This window comes from Sesamum indicum, linkage group LG7 (genome assembly GCF_000512975.1).
Source record: "Sesamum indicum cultivar Zhongzhi No. 13 linkage group LG7, S_indicum_v1.0, whole genome shotgun sequence".
NCBI classification, from domain to species: Eukaryota; Viridiplantae; Streptophyta; class Magnoliopsida; order Lamiales; family Pedaliaceae; genus Sesamum; species Sesamum indicum.
In genome coordinates, this window is record NC_026151.1 from 5700923 (window position 1) to 5717891 (window position 16969).

At 35.0% G+C, this 16969-nt stretch overlaps 1 protein-coding gene and 1 long non-coding RNA gene across 7 annotated transcripts in view; one reads left to right on the forward strand and one right to left on the reverse strand.

The window, feature by feature from the left end:
* On the reverse strand, positions 1582–3445 carry LOC105166368. 4 transcript variants are annotated; one of them, XR_848172.2, is made up of 4 exons: positions 2849–3445; positions 2558–2623; positions 2037–2227; positions 1582–1955 (listed from the first exon to the last, which is right to left on the reverse strand). It is a non-coding gene; the product is annotated as an uncharacterized LOC105166368 (long non-coding RNA). The 4 variants fall into 4 exon arrangements; XR_848174.2 differs by having other exon boundaries at positions 1583–1955; positions 2037–2111; positions 2849–3444; XR_002287407.1 differs by lacking the exon at positions 2037–2227 and having other exon boundaries at positions 1596–1955; positions 2849–2988; positions 3115–3438.
* Positions 11796–16969, forward strand: part of LOC105166369 — a 6246-nt gene continuing 1072 nt past the window's right edge. For 2 of the 3 annotated variants that reach the window (XM_011085705.2, XM_020695316.1), the window contains exons 1-7: positions 11796–12213; positions 12636–12719; positions 13996–14030; positions 14160–14271; positions 15954–16027; positions 16366–16477; positions 16701–16828. In XM_011085705.2, the coding sequence (XP_011084007.1) occupies positions 12013–12213; positions 12636–12719; positions 13996–14030; positions 14160–14271; positions 15954–16027; positions 16366–16477; positions 16701–16828 (746 nt within the window). In that variant the 5' untranslated portion in view covers positions 11796–12012. The remainder of the gene's footprint in view (positions 12214–12635; positions 12720–13995; positions 14031–14159; positions 14272–15953; positions 16028–16365; positions 16478–16700; positions 16829–16969) is intronic. The other variant, XM_011085706.2, reaches the window with a different exon arrangement.

Sequence of the window (16969 nt, forward strand, 5' to 3'; positions counted from 1 at the left end):
TCGTTCAAACCCTAATGAGAATGCGGTTAGGTATAAATAGAGAATTTTTTAAGGAGGTGTAAGTATAATTTCAAAATATTCTGGGAGAAAATTTTAATTTTATATTTTTAGAAGGGATGTAAGTGTAATTAACCCATTAATAAATAGAGAACAATGACTTTAATTTATTGTTTTATAGAGAATAGTTTCCTACTGATCCATTTTGCATGTTGAATTGTCCTGCAGAATTTCTCTCTTTTTTCTTAATTTTTTTTTATTAAATAACAATTTGACATCACTAATTCTTTTACTACTATTTTGAATATAATATTGAATCTCAATAAACATATATATTAAATCTAGATAACAGAAGTTCAATTATTATCTTACAGGGTGTATAATCGAGGTTATAAATTTTTAAATATCTTATAAAATATTTGAGAGTTTGTGTATAAAATATGACGAAGTATTCTTGCTGTTTCAACTAAAATAAGATGTTAGGTGTACGGTTTAAAAATAAAAATATATAAATTATGATGACTTCTCCTTAAATTTATCACAATTATAAATATTTTCTCGTTATTTGATAAATGGGTGAATAATAGTAATGAAAAATGAGCAAATTACCCTTCTATTAAAAATAAATAGCAATTTACATCCTTGTGTTTTAGAAAATGAAACAATTTACCTCTTTAGGTATGAAAGTAAATTGCTTCATTTTTTAACATATAGAAGGATAAATTGCTATATTTGAAAAACACAGAGGGATAAATTGCTATTTTATTTTTTATAAAGGGATTGTTTGCCTATTTTCCATAACACAAGTAGGTAGATCGCAATTTTTATCCTTTGAAAAAGTACAAATACCTTCCTGAAATCAAATATACCCTAACAAATACTGTCTTGTGACAGCTCATTATAGGAGGTATTTGTTAGGGTAATTCTAATTTCAAGGAGGCATTTGTAAATTTTTGAAAAACTAGTATTTTTAGTCCCATAAGTTAGGTCCATGTTACTTTTGGTGATATTTATTATGGGATTAGCACTTGTAGTCCCTTAAATTATAAAAATTGGCACTTTTGGTCCTCATGCACTTCTTTCTAAGTTTTGTTCATTGGTTTCATTTCATTAGTAACAGCTACATTCACTACAAGAAAACAGGGTATCAGAGACGGAAATTTCCGTCTCTGAAAGTAGGATTTCCGTCTCTAAAACAAATTAGAGACGGAAAAATCCGTCGCTGAAGTCCGTCGCAGAAGGCCGCGTCGCTAATAATTTAGCGACGGAAATATTCCGTCGCTAAATCTGAGACCGAAAATTCCGTCGCTAATTCTGTCGACAAAAAAGAAGAAAATTTAACTGTAATCCGTCTCTAATTTCCGTTGGTAATCCGTCTCTGATTCCGTCGATAAAGGTAAAATAATTTCCGTCTCTAATTCCGTCTCTGAAATGAAGAAAATATTCCGTCTCTAATCGGTCTCTAAAACCTTACAAATTTCCGTCTCTAATCCTCTCTAATTTTTTTTGGTTTTTTTTGGGCAAATTTTTAATTTCTGCATCCAAATTAATATCTTGGTCATTATACCATCAAATATACATTTCATCAATACCAAAATCTGAATTTCCCAAACAAGAACAACAAATATTAACAAAAAAGATACTTATAATACAATAACACTAATATAATTGATGTCATCATCCAAATATTACCAAATAATATCAAATCAACATACACTAAGTCATAAACAACCAACATAAAAAATAAACTAATTATCTTTCCTGGAATGTTGTTACTCTTGTTGTCCAGACCCACCAGCAAATTGATGGTTTGCGTATCCTACATCTTGAAGTAATTTTCGAACTAATTCTTGTAGGTCTGCCTCCCTCTTCCTAGCCTCATCCTCCCTCTTCCCAGCCTCTTCCTCCTTCTTTCGAGCTTCTTCAAGATTAGTCACTTCTTTACCAAGTTCTTTTTCCTACAGTTTACAAAACAATATTAATTTATATGTCAATAAATTGCATAAAAGATATCTAAAAGCTTTATACTTAAAACTTACCATTTTTTGGCCTATGTGCCCCTACAGGATTAGAACCACCAGTGTGTTTTGTTATCGAACCATCTATTTCAGTTACTGATAGAGATGCCAGTGTATAATGTGAAACAGAAACACTTAATTGTAAGTCATTTAAAAAAATAGCACCTTAATGGCATATTAGCTGGCGAAAGACACCGAGTCTCCTTTGCCATCTAAAGAACATAGAAAAATATTATTCGTTCTTTGAACTGAGTAACTCAATACACAGGTGAAATGCAGAAACTAAGTCTACTATGTTGAATTACTCCAATTAAGAAACGTCCAGATGTTTAGGGCCTTGCATGAATGTTTTGGAGGTCTGAAGCAAATAACATATAGAATGTTCCTAATCACCTTTTTACATGACAAGATTTGTAGTTTTCAACTTCATTGCAGAAAATTAAATCCAAAATGTTAATCACTATCTACAAATGCAAAAGAGGAAAAAAAAAAGAAATATCATTTTCCTGAACGAACAACCAGAAAAAAGAATAGAACAATACCAGCAAGAGCCTTCACTAAAGCATCCTCAGCTTCTCTTAATTCCCCTTTAAGCTTTCCCAATTTCTCTGTCGAAAGGAAAAATCAAGGGAATTCAAGAACTGCCAACAACCTAAAAAACTTCACTAACAGTAAAAACCAAACTTTTTGGCTTTTGCTAACAGAAAAGAAAATTTATAGAGAAGCCTTCTCGAATTAAAAGCAAAGGTAGATAATAAATAGTCTAAACCCTAAATTTCGATTCAAAACCAAAACTTTCTTTCGGAAAACAAGAAGACCATAAAAGATAGTACCTTGAAGCTGAATGGTACGCTGGGCTTCGGACTTTGCAAAGTCAAAACGATTCGAATAGAGGCGTTCAATGAGGCATTTCAACAAACACCTTCACCCTTTCTTCAACTTGACAGATATTGACTTTAATCTTACATATAAACTGCTACAACAGTCATGAACTTTTACAACTTTCACCCTTTCTTCAACTTGTTTTGGTTATAGAAAATAGCACTCAAACCCAAGAAAAATAAGAATAAGTAAAATGCAATAGAAAAAGAAGAATTACTTGGAACCCATACTCGTCGCCGACTTGCCGTCGTTGTTGCCGTGATTTTGGGGCTATTAATATCCATAGAAACAAGGCAGGTAAAGTGGAAAAAAAAAAGGCACAGACCACATCGGTGCATAAGAGATCGCTAGATGAACAGAATAGCAGAGTAATATTGATACTTAATGAAACTATGATTCATCTCCCACTTGACAAAATGGGCAATTTCCAGCTACTGTCCTTGTTGCCTTGATTTTGAGGCTAGGGTTCTAAGAGATTGGTTTGGGGAAGAAATGAGAGAGGAGAAAGAATGGAGATAGAAAGAGAAAGAGAGAAAGAAAAAGAAAGAAGAAACGAGAAAAAGAGAGAAAGAGATAGGTTTTGACTTTTTATTGTATTATTATTATTATTACTACTATTATTATTATCAGTATTATTATTATTATTACTACTACTATTATTATTATTAGTATTATTATTATTATTGTTATTATTATTATTAGTATTGTTATTATTATTACTATTGTTATTATTATTATTATTATTATTATTATTATTATATTATTATTATTATTATTATTATTATTATTACTATCATTATTATTATTATTATTATTATTATTATTATTATTATTACTACTACTGCTATTATTATTATTATTATTTTGAATTATGAGATCGAATCATCAAATTTTTATATAGATATAGTTGAAATTAATATATGTTCACAATTTGTAAAATTTATATATTTATAAATGTTAGTATAACATTGATATAACTATCATCTTACATTATTAAACAACATGGGTTAATCGGGCCATCAAAATTCAGATCAGACCGTTAGATATGATCAAACTTACATAAAAATACATTTGGTAAAGTTTTAGACTAATTAGATATACGGATGTTGAGATATCGTACTCGAAACATAAGAGTAATCATTCAAGACGGTGTATCATTGCATCAGGCCATGTGATTTTAAATCATACCGTCCGATATGATTTAATGGATACAGTCTTGTATATATTTAAATTTCGTATGAATCGGGTGCTTGGATTTTAAGATATCGTAATTATTGATTAAATCAATTCATAGAAATTACATTGTAGTAAATTTATATATTTATAAATGTTAGTATTACATTGATGTAACTATTATCTTGCATTGTTAAATAACAAAGGTTAATCAGACCATCAAACTTCAAATCAGACCGTTAGATATGATCATATATATAGAAAAATACACTTGGTAAAGTTTTAGACTTATTTGATATACGGATCTCAAGATATCGTATTCAAAACATAAGAATAATCATTCAAGTCGGTGTATCGTAGAATCAGGCCATGTGATTTTAAATCAAACCGTCTGATATGATCTAATGGACAAGGTCTTATATATATTTAAATTTGGTGTGAATCGATTAACCAGATTTTAAGATATCGTAATTATTGATTAAATTACCATCACTATTATTATCCAAAATAAAATGTATGATATTGATTAATAATTATAATATATGGTCAATTTTGACTATAAAATTTATAAAATATTAAATATCAAATAAAATATATAAAAAATTCAAAAATAAAAATATATATAAAAAATAAAAAATAATAATAAAAAGTTTACTTTTAGTTTTACTGTAATTAATTAAAATTAAAAATACATTATAATTATACAAATATATATATTATCATGTTATATAATTACAACTTAATTATTATTACATAAATAAAAAAATTCTTATTTTTGTGTTTTAATATTTTAATAAATAAAAAAATTTCTATTTACACCATCTGAGACGGAAATTTCCGTGGCTAAATTAAATAAAAAATTAGCTACGGAAACAGAGACGGAAATAATCAAATCTCAGCCATCTTGATTTTTAAGCAATCATTTAACAGTATCAGAGACGGAAATAGAGACGGAATTTAACGAAATTATAAATCCGTCTCTAAATCCGTCTGTAAAATAGAAATTATTAATAATTTATCATAAAAAGGATTTCCGTCTCTAAATCCGTCTCTGATAAAGACGGATTTTGTTCCGTCTCTAAATTTTGGTCTCTGATACCCTGTTTTCTTGTAGTGATTATCTCCTTGAAGTTGTATTGGTTTCAAAATTTTATACACTAGACATAATCATGCTTCTTAGTGATGGTAAATATAATCTAATTATATACTTTACCATATCATAACCAAAATACCATTTAATTATGAAAAATATGCTCTAACTATTCATTGTTGAATTTATCATATCAATTTGGTTAAGTTTTTTAAGAATATCTTATAAGCTCTTTTATAAAAAAGTAAGGAATTCCTAATTCATTTTTAATTTTTTTACAAACTTCATAAAGCTATTTTTCTACTTCAACAATAGTTTCCTAAGTAAAATGCCAAGGTGGAAGGACAACCTTCTTATTCATGATGGACTCTAATTCTCTCTATTCTCTCTCATACACTACACCTAATACGCACACTACTTCACGCGACAATTCTTCTTCTCATTGGCGATGGTGGACGGCAATGTGGTAACAGAAGACGCCAATGATGGCTTGATGTTGTTGGACACGCGATCAAAAAACCATGATCCAATCGAGGATGAATTGAAATCGAGGATTCAATAAGAATTCAATTTGATGGAATTTTTTGCTTTGGCAACGAAGGTGATTGACAATGGTCATCGAGTCACGATGGACGCGTTGCTTGATTTGAAATCGAGGTAGCTTGAGAAGTTTCGAGAAGATCGCACCCATGATCGATTGAGCCGAGATGGATTGCGCGTCGTCTCTTTGCATCAACTAACGCCATTTCTTCACCCTCCGCCTATTTTACAGCCAACAAGGCGGCTTCCCCGTCTGCAGAAGACGGAACAGGTGATGTCTATACTTCATGCTATGGCGCCGTCTCTAGGTTTCTCCTAGTGAGGTGCCACCGCCAACTATCACTTTGCCTAGGGTTCTTGATCCACATACGGAAAGTGCGGCTAGGGTTTCTTTGTTGACAGCACATGCGCCGCCTTCTTCATCTTCTCCGATCTTCATGGAGATGTCTATACCATTGGGAGATTATTTGCCACCTCCAAGGAGCGTTTCTCCAGTTTCAAAGAACGCCACGAGAGATTTGAGTTCGGCCTTTTCTAAGCCATGCATGACTACGTTGACGACCCCCCTTGTTGATGACTGACCCTATTTCATTGCCCGATACTGCCACTGTTAGTCCTCCACCAATGGGTAGTCTATCAATAAAGTGTCTCTCTTTGCGATTTATGCTCATAGTGAAACAATTGATAAATTTGCTGATGGATTTCATAATTCATCTCGAAAAATGTTATTGTATATTCCCCCTATGATTCAAAATGGTGAGATAATTGTTCGTCCCTTGTTGGATTTGGTCCGAGATGGTTCCAGCTGTTTGATGGCAACGGCGGAGGGTTATTTTCTTAGTAAGAAACCATACTATCATCATCTGAATGATTATGTGCGATTGATTTGGCTGGAAGTTAAGAATATTATCGCCACAAAAAATGGTTTCAATTTAAGACCGAGACGGTGATGGAGAAGGTACTTGAGGGTGGTCTATGATTATTTTGGGGACAACCGATCGTTCTGCAGAGATGGGAGCTTGGCATGGCATTCAAAAAATAAAAACACATGCAGGTTTCAATTGGGTAAAACTCCAACATTTGCCGGTTGAATACTGGACGAATGAGGGACTTAGTACTGTGGCAAGTGGTATTGGTCGACCACTTTATCAGGATGCGAACACGAAGGCATGCACAAGACTGGATTTCACTCGTTTGTGTGTTATTCTAGGCATCTCGTCCAAACTACCAAAGCATATTATCATCATGGTTTCAACGGATGATGGGGGAGAGGTCCTATGCCAAGTGGATGTTGAGTATGAGTGGATCCCTCCAAAATGCAACGCTTGTAATAGTCTTGGCCACCAAACAGCCAGTTGTCCAATGACACATGATGAATTCAGCTACTTGGAATGTGTGTGGTCTGAACCGTATGGATCATCAAGTGATTGTGTCTGATGGTTGCTTGGAGAACAATAACTCCTATATATTTTTCTTGAGTCCATCTTAATGTTTTGCCTAGTTGGAAATGGTTAAGTGATCATTCTGTGCCTGGCAATCATATTTGGATTGCTTGGGATGATGACTATATTGCGGTTGATATCTTGGATGTTGGTACTCAATTCATACACTGTCGGATCCTTATTTGAGCTTTGCATGAGAATGTTCTAGTGACAGTTGTGTTTGGGGTCAATGACGTGGGTACACGACGAGAGCTCTGGAAGGCGCTTGGTTCCCTGGCTAGGCATAGCGCTGATGAACTGTGGCTTGTTTGCATGACTTTAATGTAGTGCTCGACTTGAGTGATGTTTGTGCTACTTCCGGTGACATTCAAGTATCCATGGAGGAGTTTTGAGACTACATTGCTGTACGGGGTTCATTACCTTCCTAATGCAGGGGGGAACTATTTACTTAGCACAATTGCAGTCATGATAAATGGAGTTTATGAAAAAGACTGGATCGTATGATGTCTAATGATCGTTGGGTATAGAGTTAGCTGAATACTTACTACTTGAGCCTAACCCCTCGAGCCTCTGACCATTCTCCGTTGGTTCTATGAGATGACTCACCGTCTCAACAAGTAAGTATGTTTTGATTTGATAACTATCTTGCCCAATCATCGGGTTTCATTACTTCTGTGCAGAATGTTGTATGCAATTACTAACAAACTTAAGGCCCTAAAACCTGTTTTTAGACAGCAAAGGAGGAATAAGTGGGACCTCACTAAATGTTAAGCTGACAAAGGAATTCCTGGCGACTGCCCAAAGCATTCTCCTGACGGATCACCATAATAGCTTCCTCTTGCATCTGGAGCACTGCTGCAGATTAGTGTTTATGAAGGCGATGAAGCTTGCACAAATCATGCTACAACAGAAGGCAAAAATACAGTGGCTTAATAGGGGTGATCAGTGCACCTGAGTATTCTTCTACAAGGTTTCCATGAGACGAGCCTCTAAATGGATTTTTCATATACAAGATGAAGGAGGACGAACACTTACAGAACTAACGGAGGTAACTAATGAGTTTATTTCTTTCTATCAGAGGCTATTAGGGGGGAAGTGGAGGAATCAATACCTTGACTTGAGGTTCCTACGTCCGTGGGCACGATATATTATCACCAAGGAGGACTCATTCGCTCTCCTCAAGATGGTGACTGCTTCTAAGATAAAACTGGCATTCTTCGGCATTGTTGAGGACACATTGTTGGGCCCTGATGGCTATTCGCCAGGATTCTACAAGGCCGCATGGCCTATTGTGAGGGAGGAATTAACGTGAGCGATTATGGACTTCTTTACCACTGGAAAACTGTTGAGGTAAGTAAACTCCACTCTGTTTGTTTTCATTCCTAAGGTACAAGCTCCTACTCTTGTTGCTGATTTTAGGCCCATATCATATTGTAATGTTATTTACAAAGTGATTAGGAAGATACTAGTTCAGTATTTGAGTACAATCTTGGATTGAATCATAAGTCCCTCTCAGAATGCATTGTTCCAGGCCGTTCAATAGGGGATAATTTACTGTTAGTACAGGAGTTACTCACAGGTTATAATCAACAACAGCTTCCTCAACGATGTATCTTAAAGGTGGACCTTCGTAAGGCCTAAGATACTGTGGAATGGGATTTCCTTGCAATCCTATATCGTTGGATTGAAGAGTGTGTTACTATATCGGCCTTCTCGATGCGTATTAATGGTACGTTGCATAGGTTCTTTTTGGGAGAAAGAGGACTTTAGCAGGGGGGATCCTATGTCCCCTTACTTATTTGTTCTTGTTATGGAGGTGCTTCACATGGTATTGTAGCAATTGATTGAGCAGGAGGGCTGTTTTTCTTTTCAGTGGCATTCTTAGGACTTAGGTCCTTTACAACTTTGTTTTGAGGATGATCTACTATTATCTTATAAAGTCGATGTGGCCTCTATCAGTATCTTTAAGAAGGGGCTTGACTTGTTTACTTTGCTTTTCTGGGTTGCATGCTAACTCAAGCAAGAGCCGTTTGATTATCTCTAGATCTGCTCACAGCATAAGGGACAGCTTGCTCGCGGTTCTAGGCCTTTAGGAAGGGCACCTTCCTGTTTGTTACATTGGCCTCCCTCTCTTTGCTTCTCGCTTGACTATAGTTGATTGCAAACTTCTACTGCTGAAGATTGATACTCGCATTAAGGGATGGGAGGGGATCAAGCTATCGTTTGCTGGCCAAGTGCAACTTATCAGATACATCCTTATGACTTAATGTTTACTGGGCAATGGATTTCATATTGTCCAAAGGGATTATTCAAGAGGTGGAGAAGCGACTGGAATAGGTTACCCAAAGGTGGCATGGAAGAATGGATGCAGACCGATTGAGGAAGGGGGACAAGGAATACGTGACATCCTTGCACTAAACAAAGCACTTATGAGTAGATATATGTGGGATGTCATTAAGAGGGAACGTTCATCTATGTAGGTGGACTGGATCTTTCATGTCCGCTTGCTGGAGCAGCCCATATGGACGGTGAGTCACCGAGTACGCTCATGGGGATGGAGGAAACTCCTCTTACAGAATCTTCTGCTTCCATATATTGAATATAGGATTGAGAATGGAGATTTATTCTCTTTGGCAGGATCCATAGCATTCTATGGGACCTCTTCTACTGCGATTCCCTCGGGGACAACGGCTTACTAATACCTCGCTCGCAGATAGGCTCCATCCACACTATCATAATTGATGGGCAATGACAATGGCCTCTTATTATCGATATTGACTGTTTGGAGCATGCATTCCCTCCCTATTATATATGGAGGCCGTGATCGAGTTATTTGGAGGTCAAACAGTGGCGATTTCACCTCAAGGGAGGCTTATGCCATCTTCTCTCCATCCGGGCGTAATTTAGGTTGGTTTTCGCTATTCTTAGGCCCCTTTGGCCATATTGGGTAAATTGTCTACTATGGACAAACCTTGGCTTGGACACTTGGGTAGGGCGTGTACTCTATACATAGATGGACAAATCGAAATTCATTCCCCCCTCTTATTTAGATGTCAGTACTCTCGTCAGTGCCTAGTGGTGATTGGACAACAAATTCGCTATGCATGGCCAAACTGCGAGTGGATGGAGGATATCGCATGGGCATCAACAAAATGGAGAAGACGCCATGTTGTTAGCACGGCGTATCGAGCTCTAATGGCCTCCCTCATTTATTACATTTGGCAGGAAAGAAACAGATTGATTTTTCAGCAGACTGAACGAGAAACTTCTACACTTGGATTCGTAGTTTTTGAGGAAGTTAGGTAGAGAATTATTAGTGTTGAGCTACCTCACTCTGTTAGTACATGAGGGCTTTATAAATTGTGGCGGATCCCTTGGCTTGTCGAGGGAGACCCCAATTCATGATACTTGTTTATAATGTATGATTGTACTTTTTTCACATTAATGAAATTACCTTTATCGAAAAAAAACTCCATAAAGTTTTTTTTCTCTGTGTTTTCTTTCCTCTCCATTGTGTTGTACTTTTTATCCTCTAAATTTCATATTTCTAAACACGTTCATCAAATTCATGATAATTACCATATTTATTTTTTTTAAAAATTCCAGAGGCCAGTTATAACAAAAAAATTACCTTTAATATATCAGATTAATTTTATATACTTTTATAAATATTAAATAAATTTCTGTCATTTCTTATACACGCATTGAGGAAAAGTATTATTTTAGTCCGTTAAGTATGCTTAATTTTAATTTTAGTCCGATAACTATGTCCATTTTTGTTTAGGTCCAGTAACTTACGAAATTGCTTACTTTTAGTCCTCTGGCTGATTTTCGAATGATTTTACCTCTATGCAACTTTTGAAAGGCAGTTCTAGTCCATATGCACTCATAGGGGTAAAATTATCCGAAAATCTGCCAGAGGACTAAAAGTAAGCAATTTCGTAAGTTATTGAACCTAAAAAAAAATGAATATAATTATCAAACTAAAATTAAAAGTAGGCATACTTAACAAAGTAAAATAATACTTTTCCCCACGCATTGAGTATACCACAATCACTAATCTTTTTAAACAATTTTAGCCAAACACCATCTTAATCCCATCCAATGGTTCTATTCTCCACTCTTTTTTTCTTTTCTTTTTTTATTTGGAAAATTCTTTCTTTATTGACTGCTACAACTCAACAACTATCATATGTGTTTAGTACCAAGTCTAAAGAGAATATTTTCTCTTAGTACCAACTACATTGTATGATTTTTTTGTAGTAATTTTCTCAAAGGAGATAACAATTTTAGTTTCTATGACTTGGGTTCATGAAAAATAATGACAAACATATATTGTATTCAAGAAGACAAGGTAAATCTAATATAATTGTTTAACTCTATTAAAAAAATTACAATTTTTTTTAAATAAATTAGTTAGTAACATAAAATAAATTTACTTTTCTATCTATAATATTTTTACTATTGATTATTTTTATATTAGATTTTAAATTAGTAACCAATTATTCATTTTTATATTTTAAAGTTTGAATTATTTATTTCTTTTATTTATTAAACTTTTTAAAAAAAATATGATTGCCTCTTGCCTTGAGCTCAATAGAGAAACCAAATAAATCACTTTGCAATAGGTTTTTACCTATGAGAGTAGGTCAAAGATCCAAAGCGAGAGTATTGTATAGGGGGCGCTATAGAAGCTTGCCGGGTGCAGAAATTCTTCACGACGCAGTAAATTTTCATGCCCACAACTATAATATTCATTTGAGAAAGACAAACTTCCATCCCATGTGCTAAGATCTCTCGTTGATGGGCTCATCGGAATTGAGATTATCACACAGGAAATGCGTTCGGAGCTGAGAAATTTGACTCAAAAATGAAGGAAAAATCATGGGCTTGCACTCTCATCACCCAGCTTTCTCTCTGCATTGCAGCTTATATAGCTCTCAATATAGGCCAGCCCCAGAAAGTTACTCATGGTAGCATCTCCAGCGTAGGCGGGCCGACTGATATGTACTTTATAAGTGTTGCTGGAGGGTTTAGGCCACTTGAAGAACAGAACCTTTTGCTGCAACAGGTCAGTTTGTTCATTCTCTTTGACGGGTCCTTGTTTTCTTGGTAGAAGATTGGATATTTCTTTGCTCTTGAAGTGTGTTTCTGCAATTTGGAGAGTTAATTATTGGATCTATCTGTTTAATGATTGAATATATGTTCTTCACAATTCCTTTCCTTCTTTTAATTTTTTTTTTCTTTTGGAGGAGAAAATGTGATTTCCTTCTTGGATGTGCTATTTTAAGTATTGTTAGTAATGTATGATTTGCTTATTTAAGCATGGATTGTCATGTAAATATTCAAGCAGCACGCATTCTTGCTGATGGATATTGATCATTTTGCTTCTATAAGAGTTTATCCTGTGATTTCAAACTACTTTAGTTTGTTATATTGTTTGTGCAATTTCGGCGAGGCCCTATTGTAACTGTAATCTTGATGCTAATGAAGATGATGAAGGTGGCGAAGACCTACAAAGCGCGTTTTGTAGTAAGCATTAGTGAACTTGGAGAATCTGATTCCCTCATGCAGAATGTGAGTTTCACTTTTGATTGCACTGTAAATGTGAATTTGTTTGACTTTGCATCTTTTGACTCTTGAATTGCTAGCTCAACTTTATCGTATACAGAGTTTTATGCTTCTTTGAGCTCTGGGTCCAAGATAGTTTTAGTTGGGTATAATATGTCAATTTGCATGAGGTGGTTATGTTGCCCTTTTGTAATTAATGTATTACTATTGTTAGGAAAGTAAACGATTAAAGTTGTGTCGCGGAATAACCACTGCCTTGAAAGCAAAAATTTCCATAAGGTCGTGGTGCAATGGTTACAACCGTTTTCCCCTCAAGATTAACACAACAGTCTCTAACACATGCACTCGTTGTAAAGAGTTGGAACAACAGACAATGTAACTCATGAGAGAAGACGGATAGTAGCAAAGAAAGAAAGGAGAAGAAGAGTTCCGAGTTGTGTATCAAATGAACCAAACCGAGGCCTATGTGTAGAAGAGAGGCCTCCGTTTGTTGAGATAATTCAGCCTCAGGCTCTCATAAAATCAGATCACAGAGCTTGGTCAAAACTCAGATTTTCCTCAACAAAAGAGACTAAGCTCAGTCAAAAACGGCTAAAAAGATGTGGCTAAGCAGCTTTAGAGTTATAAAAATAAAAGTTGAAAAAGTGTAGGATTTACAGCGTTTCTACCACAAAAAATGATTATAATCACGTGGCCAAGCCCTGCTCGGAACGGGACGGGCAGGTGCCCATGTGGGGCTTTTGTACCAAAATCCACCTACCTACACTTCTCAAATCATGAGGTAGCAAAGGGCTCTATATGAATCATTGAGTATAAAGAAAAAGACATGTGTAGCCAATGTGGGACAAGAAAAATAAGCTTACTAGTAGTCGGTCCTTACAACTATTGCCATGAAATATTACTGGTCCTGCACATGCTCTATTTCATATGCCTGAAAACCAAAGAAGTGGTTTTCCTTTTTCTTATACTTTTTCTTTTCTGTTCACTTTTAGTATGTCATCCACTTTTGGAGATATAGAACTAACATTATGTCTACCTGAGAGAGAATCATGTCCGAAATCACGATACAATGCTTTTATTGTTTTCGTTGAGATGTGTGTTTATTTTGTGATCACTACTCTGCTGTTGCTATGGCATAGTTTTGTTCTTTGAACTTAATTATCCTTGCTATAATCTCTGTTGCTGGTTGGTTGTTTAATTAATTTTTTTATGTTTGAACCTTACATATGCTGGTTTTCATTAACTTGAATCAATAACTATATGACATGTCTTTTGTAAACAGGCAGCGATGTTTTCTGATTTGCAAAAGATGCCCTGGTAAGCCGCTTCTTTATACAGTTGAATATGTCTTTAGTTTTTAGGCCCATCATGTTAGTCTCATTTTACGGTACTCTGTCTGAATCTACTTTCTCCAATTTCACAACCGGCCATTCCCGACCTGTTTAGGTACACTTCTGGGGCTTTAGGAGGACAAGCGCAACCATACTTCTTAAAGAAAGTCAAAATTCCTTATGGACAAACTCTAGATTTTATTGCATTGGACACCGTGCTATTCCAGGTGTGAGATGTGTTTTGTAAGTCTCTTCTTTTATTTACTTCATTAATTTCTTTGCGGATAGATTTCTTGCTTTAAGTCAAATGCTGCAGTTTTCCTCATGGTTGCTTAAGCAGGTAGCGTATTTTGTCCTTTGCATGTCTTGCTTTCATGCTTATTCTTTATTTCAACTTCCATTATGAATGGTGTAGCTCTTTCTACTAGCAAAATTGAAACCTTTGCCGATTGGAAGATCCCTTGACAAGAATTAAACTATAAACTACTGTTGAACTTTGCCAGTTTCTGTCATCCTTGGGAATAAAGTTTCAAATCTCAACCTATAAGTTCAAGTGAAACAGGCCTCTATAGAATAAAAATAGCCTAGTAAATTTCAAGAATCTCAGAGGAACAAAAATCAGTTTTTCTGTTAAGCTGGTGAAAGATATATTAAAAGCTAAAATAGTAAAGTTCTTCTATGGTTCTCAAGTATAATATTTGAAATTTGTTGTTGGACAACACATCTCTGAGACAATTATTGAAAATATAATTGCACACTTCCATTCACCTCTCACTACTCGACTGTGGCCATGAATCTTTTTCCCCATTTACGATTTCACTCCCAGAATTTAGGTAAAATCACTGAGTCATGAAGTTGTAACCATGTCAAATGAGGAATTAGTGCCAGCATATTGCGGTTGTAAGAGTTATGAGCATTTGTTACTCAGGTATAGTAAAAATTTGATGACCCCATCAGGTGGACCAGTTGAGTTGTTAAGAGGTGGGTATCTTATTTTGAGATTCTGGACAACATTTAAAATTGACCTCTGGCTGGCCTTTGAGTTACATAGATTGTAATATGTATGTACAATACTGAATATATCATTAATCAAAAAAGAAAAAATGCCAAGTTTATACACCTTCAGATGGACTTTTATCAACTGCATTATTACTCTTCCAAATCTGCTATGGTTAATACTGAGTATATGGTTGCTATTTATCTATACCGAATGAATGAGTCTGCTTCACTTCAATAGTTTACATATACTTTTCTGTTGAATATGTTTGATGAAGCATCACTCCTATCATCTCCACCATGCCCCATGGTGAAGACAGAAATGAATTTTCTATAATTTGCTATTTCTCTCTTGATCTATTGCACTGATATACGTATTTTAGCTTGAGACATGTACTCTTTCATATACAAGTACAGTACTACCACAGTTTCTGGGATAAACATCATCTGTACTAATATATCAATTTACCTCATCCGAGAGAAGCAAAGAATAGAAAAGACTTGAAGAACTGCAAGCAGTCACATGTATACTTTTGTAACTGCAGGGATTATTGATAAGATGTGTTGGAGATTGGCCTCTCAATCACTGTACTTTCAGTAAAGATGACAATTAATCAAAGATTTTATCTGGATAGTGAAAAGTCATACGCTATACAGAGACATAGTTCCTAATGCTTAACCACATCTTTTTTCTTTTCTGATGCTAATGCCTCAATGGAGATCTTTAGTTCATGAGTTAATATGTACCATTTTTACTTTCCCTCTCACTCACTTTCTTTTTTCCCTTTATGGCGCATTTCTTCCTTCAAAGTGCTGAGCATAGTATTTTGACTTCAAAGGTTTTTGCATTAGTTCTTTATTTCTTGCTTCCAGTAATGTACTCTTCTATAACTATATTGACATTATGATTTAGGATCCATCAAGTGTACGCGGAAATGATCAGATCCTGTGGTTGACGAAGACCCTAAAAGAAAGTGACAGTGACTGGTAAGTTTGCAGTAGTTATTGGGATTCTTTTATTCACTCACTTCTTCCCTTGTGAGCGGCAAATGCAACTTTCAATACTTTTCAAGTGACAACCGAAGAAACCTGTTGGTTTGGCATTGAATATGAAACGAATTAATTGCTCTTTGTCATAATTGAGTCCCACTCTTTCAACATTTAGGAAGCAGAGTCCTTTTACAAAATTAAGTTAACAAAAGGCCACATCTCCAATATAGATTCAATCTACATGTTAGTGTGATGTAATTTTACACTTTTGATTCTTCATGTCTCTCATGCTCATTCCATCAATCATAATATTCTTGTACCTTGAACTAATGCAGGAGAATTGTTGTTGGATTCCACCCATTGATCTCTTGTGACTATAATATCCAGAAAATAGGAAAAGAAACCTCTTTTGAGCCTTTACACACCATGTTACAGCAATATGGAGCGGTAAGCATGAAAGATTTTCAAGTTTTGAAAGTTTATCCTGAGCAGATAACATCAGATTATCCTTTATTGCAATATGTTATTGCTTTTGTCCCAATTGTTACTAAAAGAACTGTGTATATATTCCATTGTTAACACATTTCCTCGTAAAATGCTTAAAAGACTACAAAGCAAATGCAACCACGGTTTCATATCAGCTTCTGCCTTCTTTTGTTTTGTCCCTTAGGATGCATATATGAGCATGAAAACGTGTGCTGGCCACCTCCAAGGAGAAGCGATGTGGTTGTCTGATATAGGTCGAGTGAATAAAGGTCCTCATATTACTGCTGTGAATCCGAATTTGGCCTCTAAAGAGTGAGTGTTTTTCTCTATGTTCCTAGTGTTTGTGAAGATACATTTTATACTTGGCCTTACCATAACAACTCTTCTGCTCTCGTATTAGGCAAATTATTAAAAAGTAGTCCCAATTTCTTTTTCATATCGCATTTTAAGATT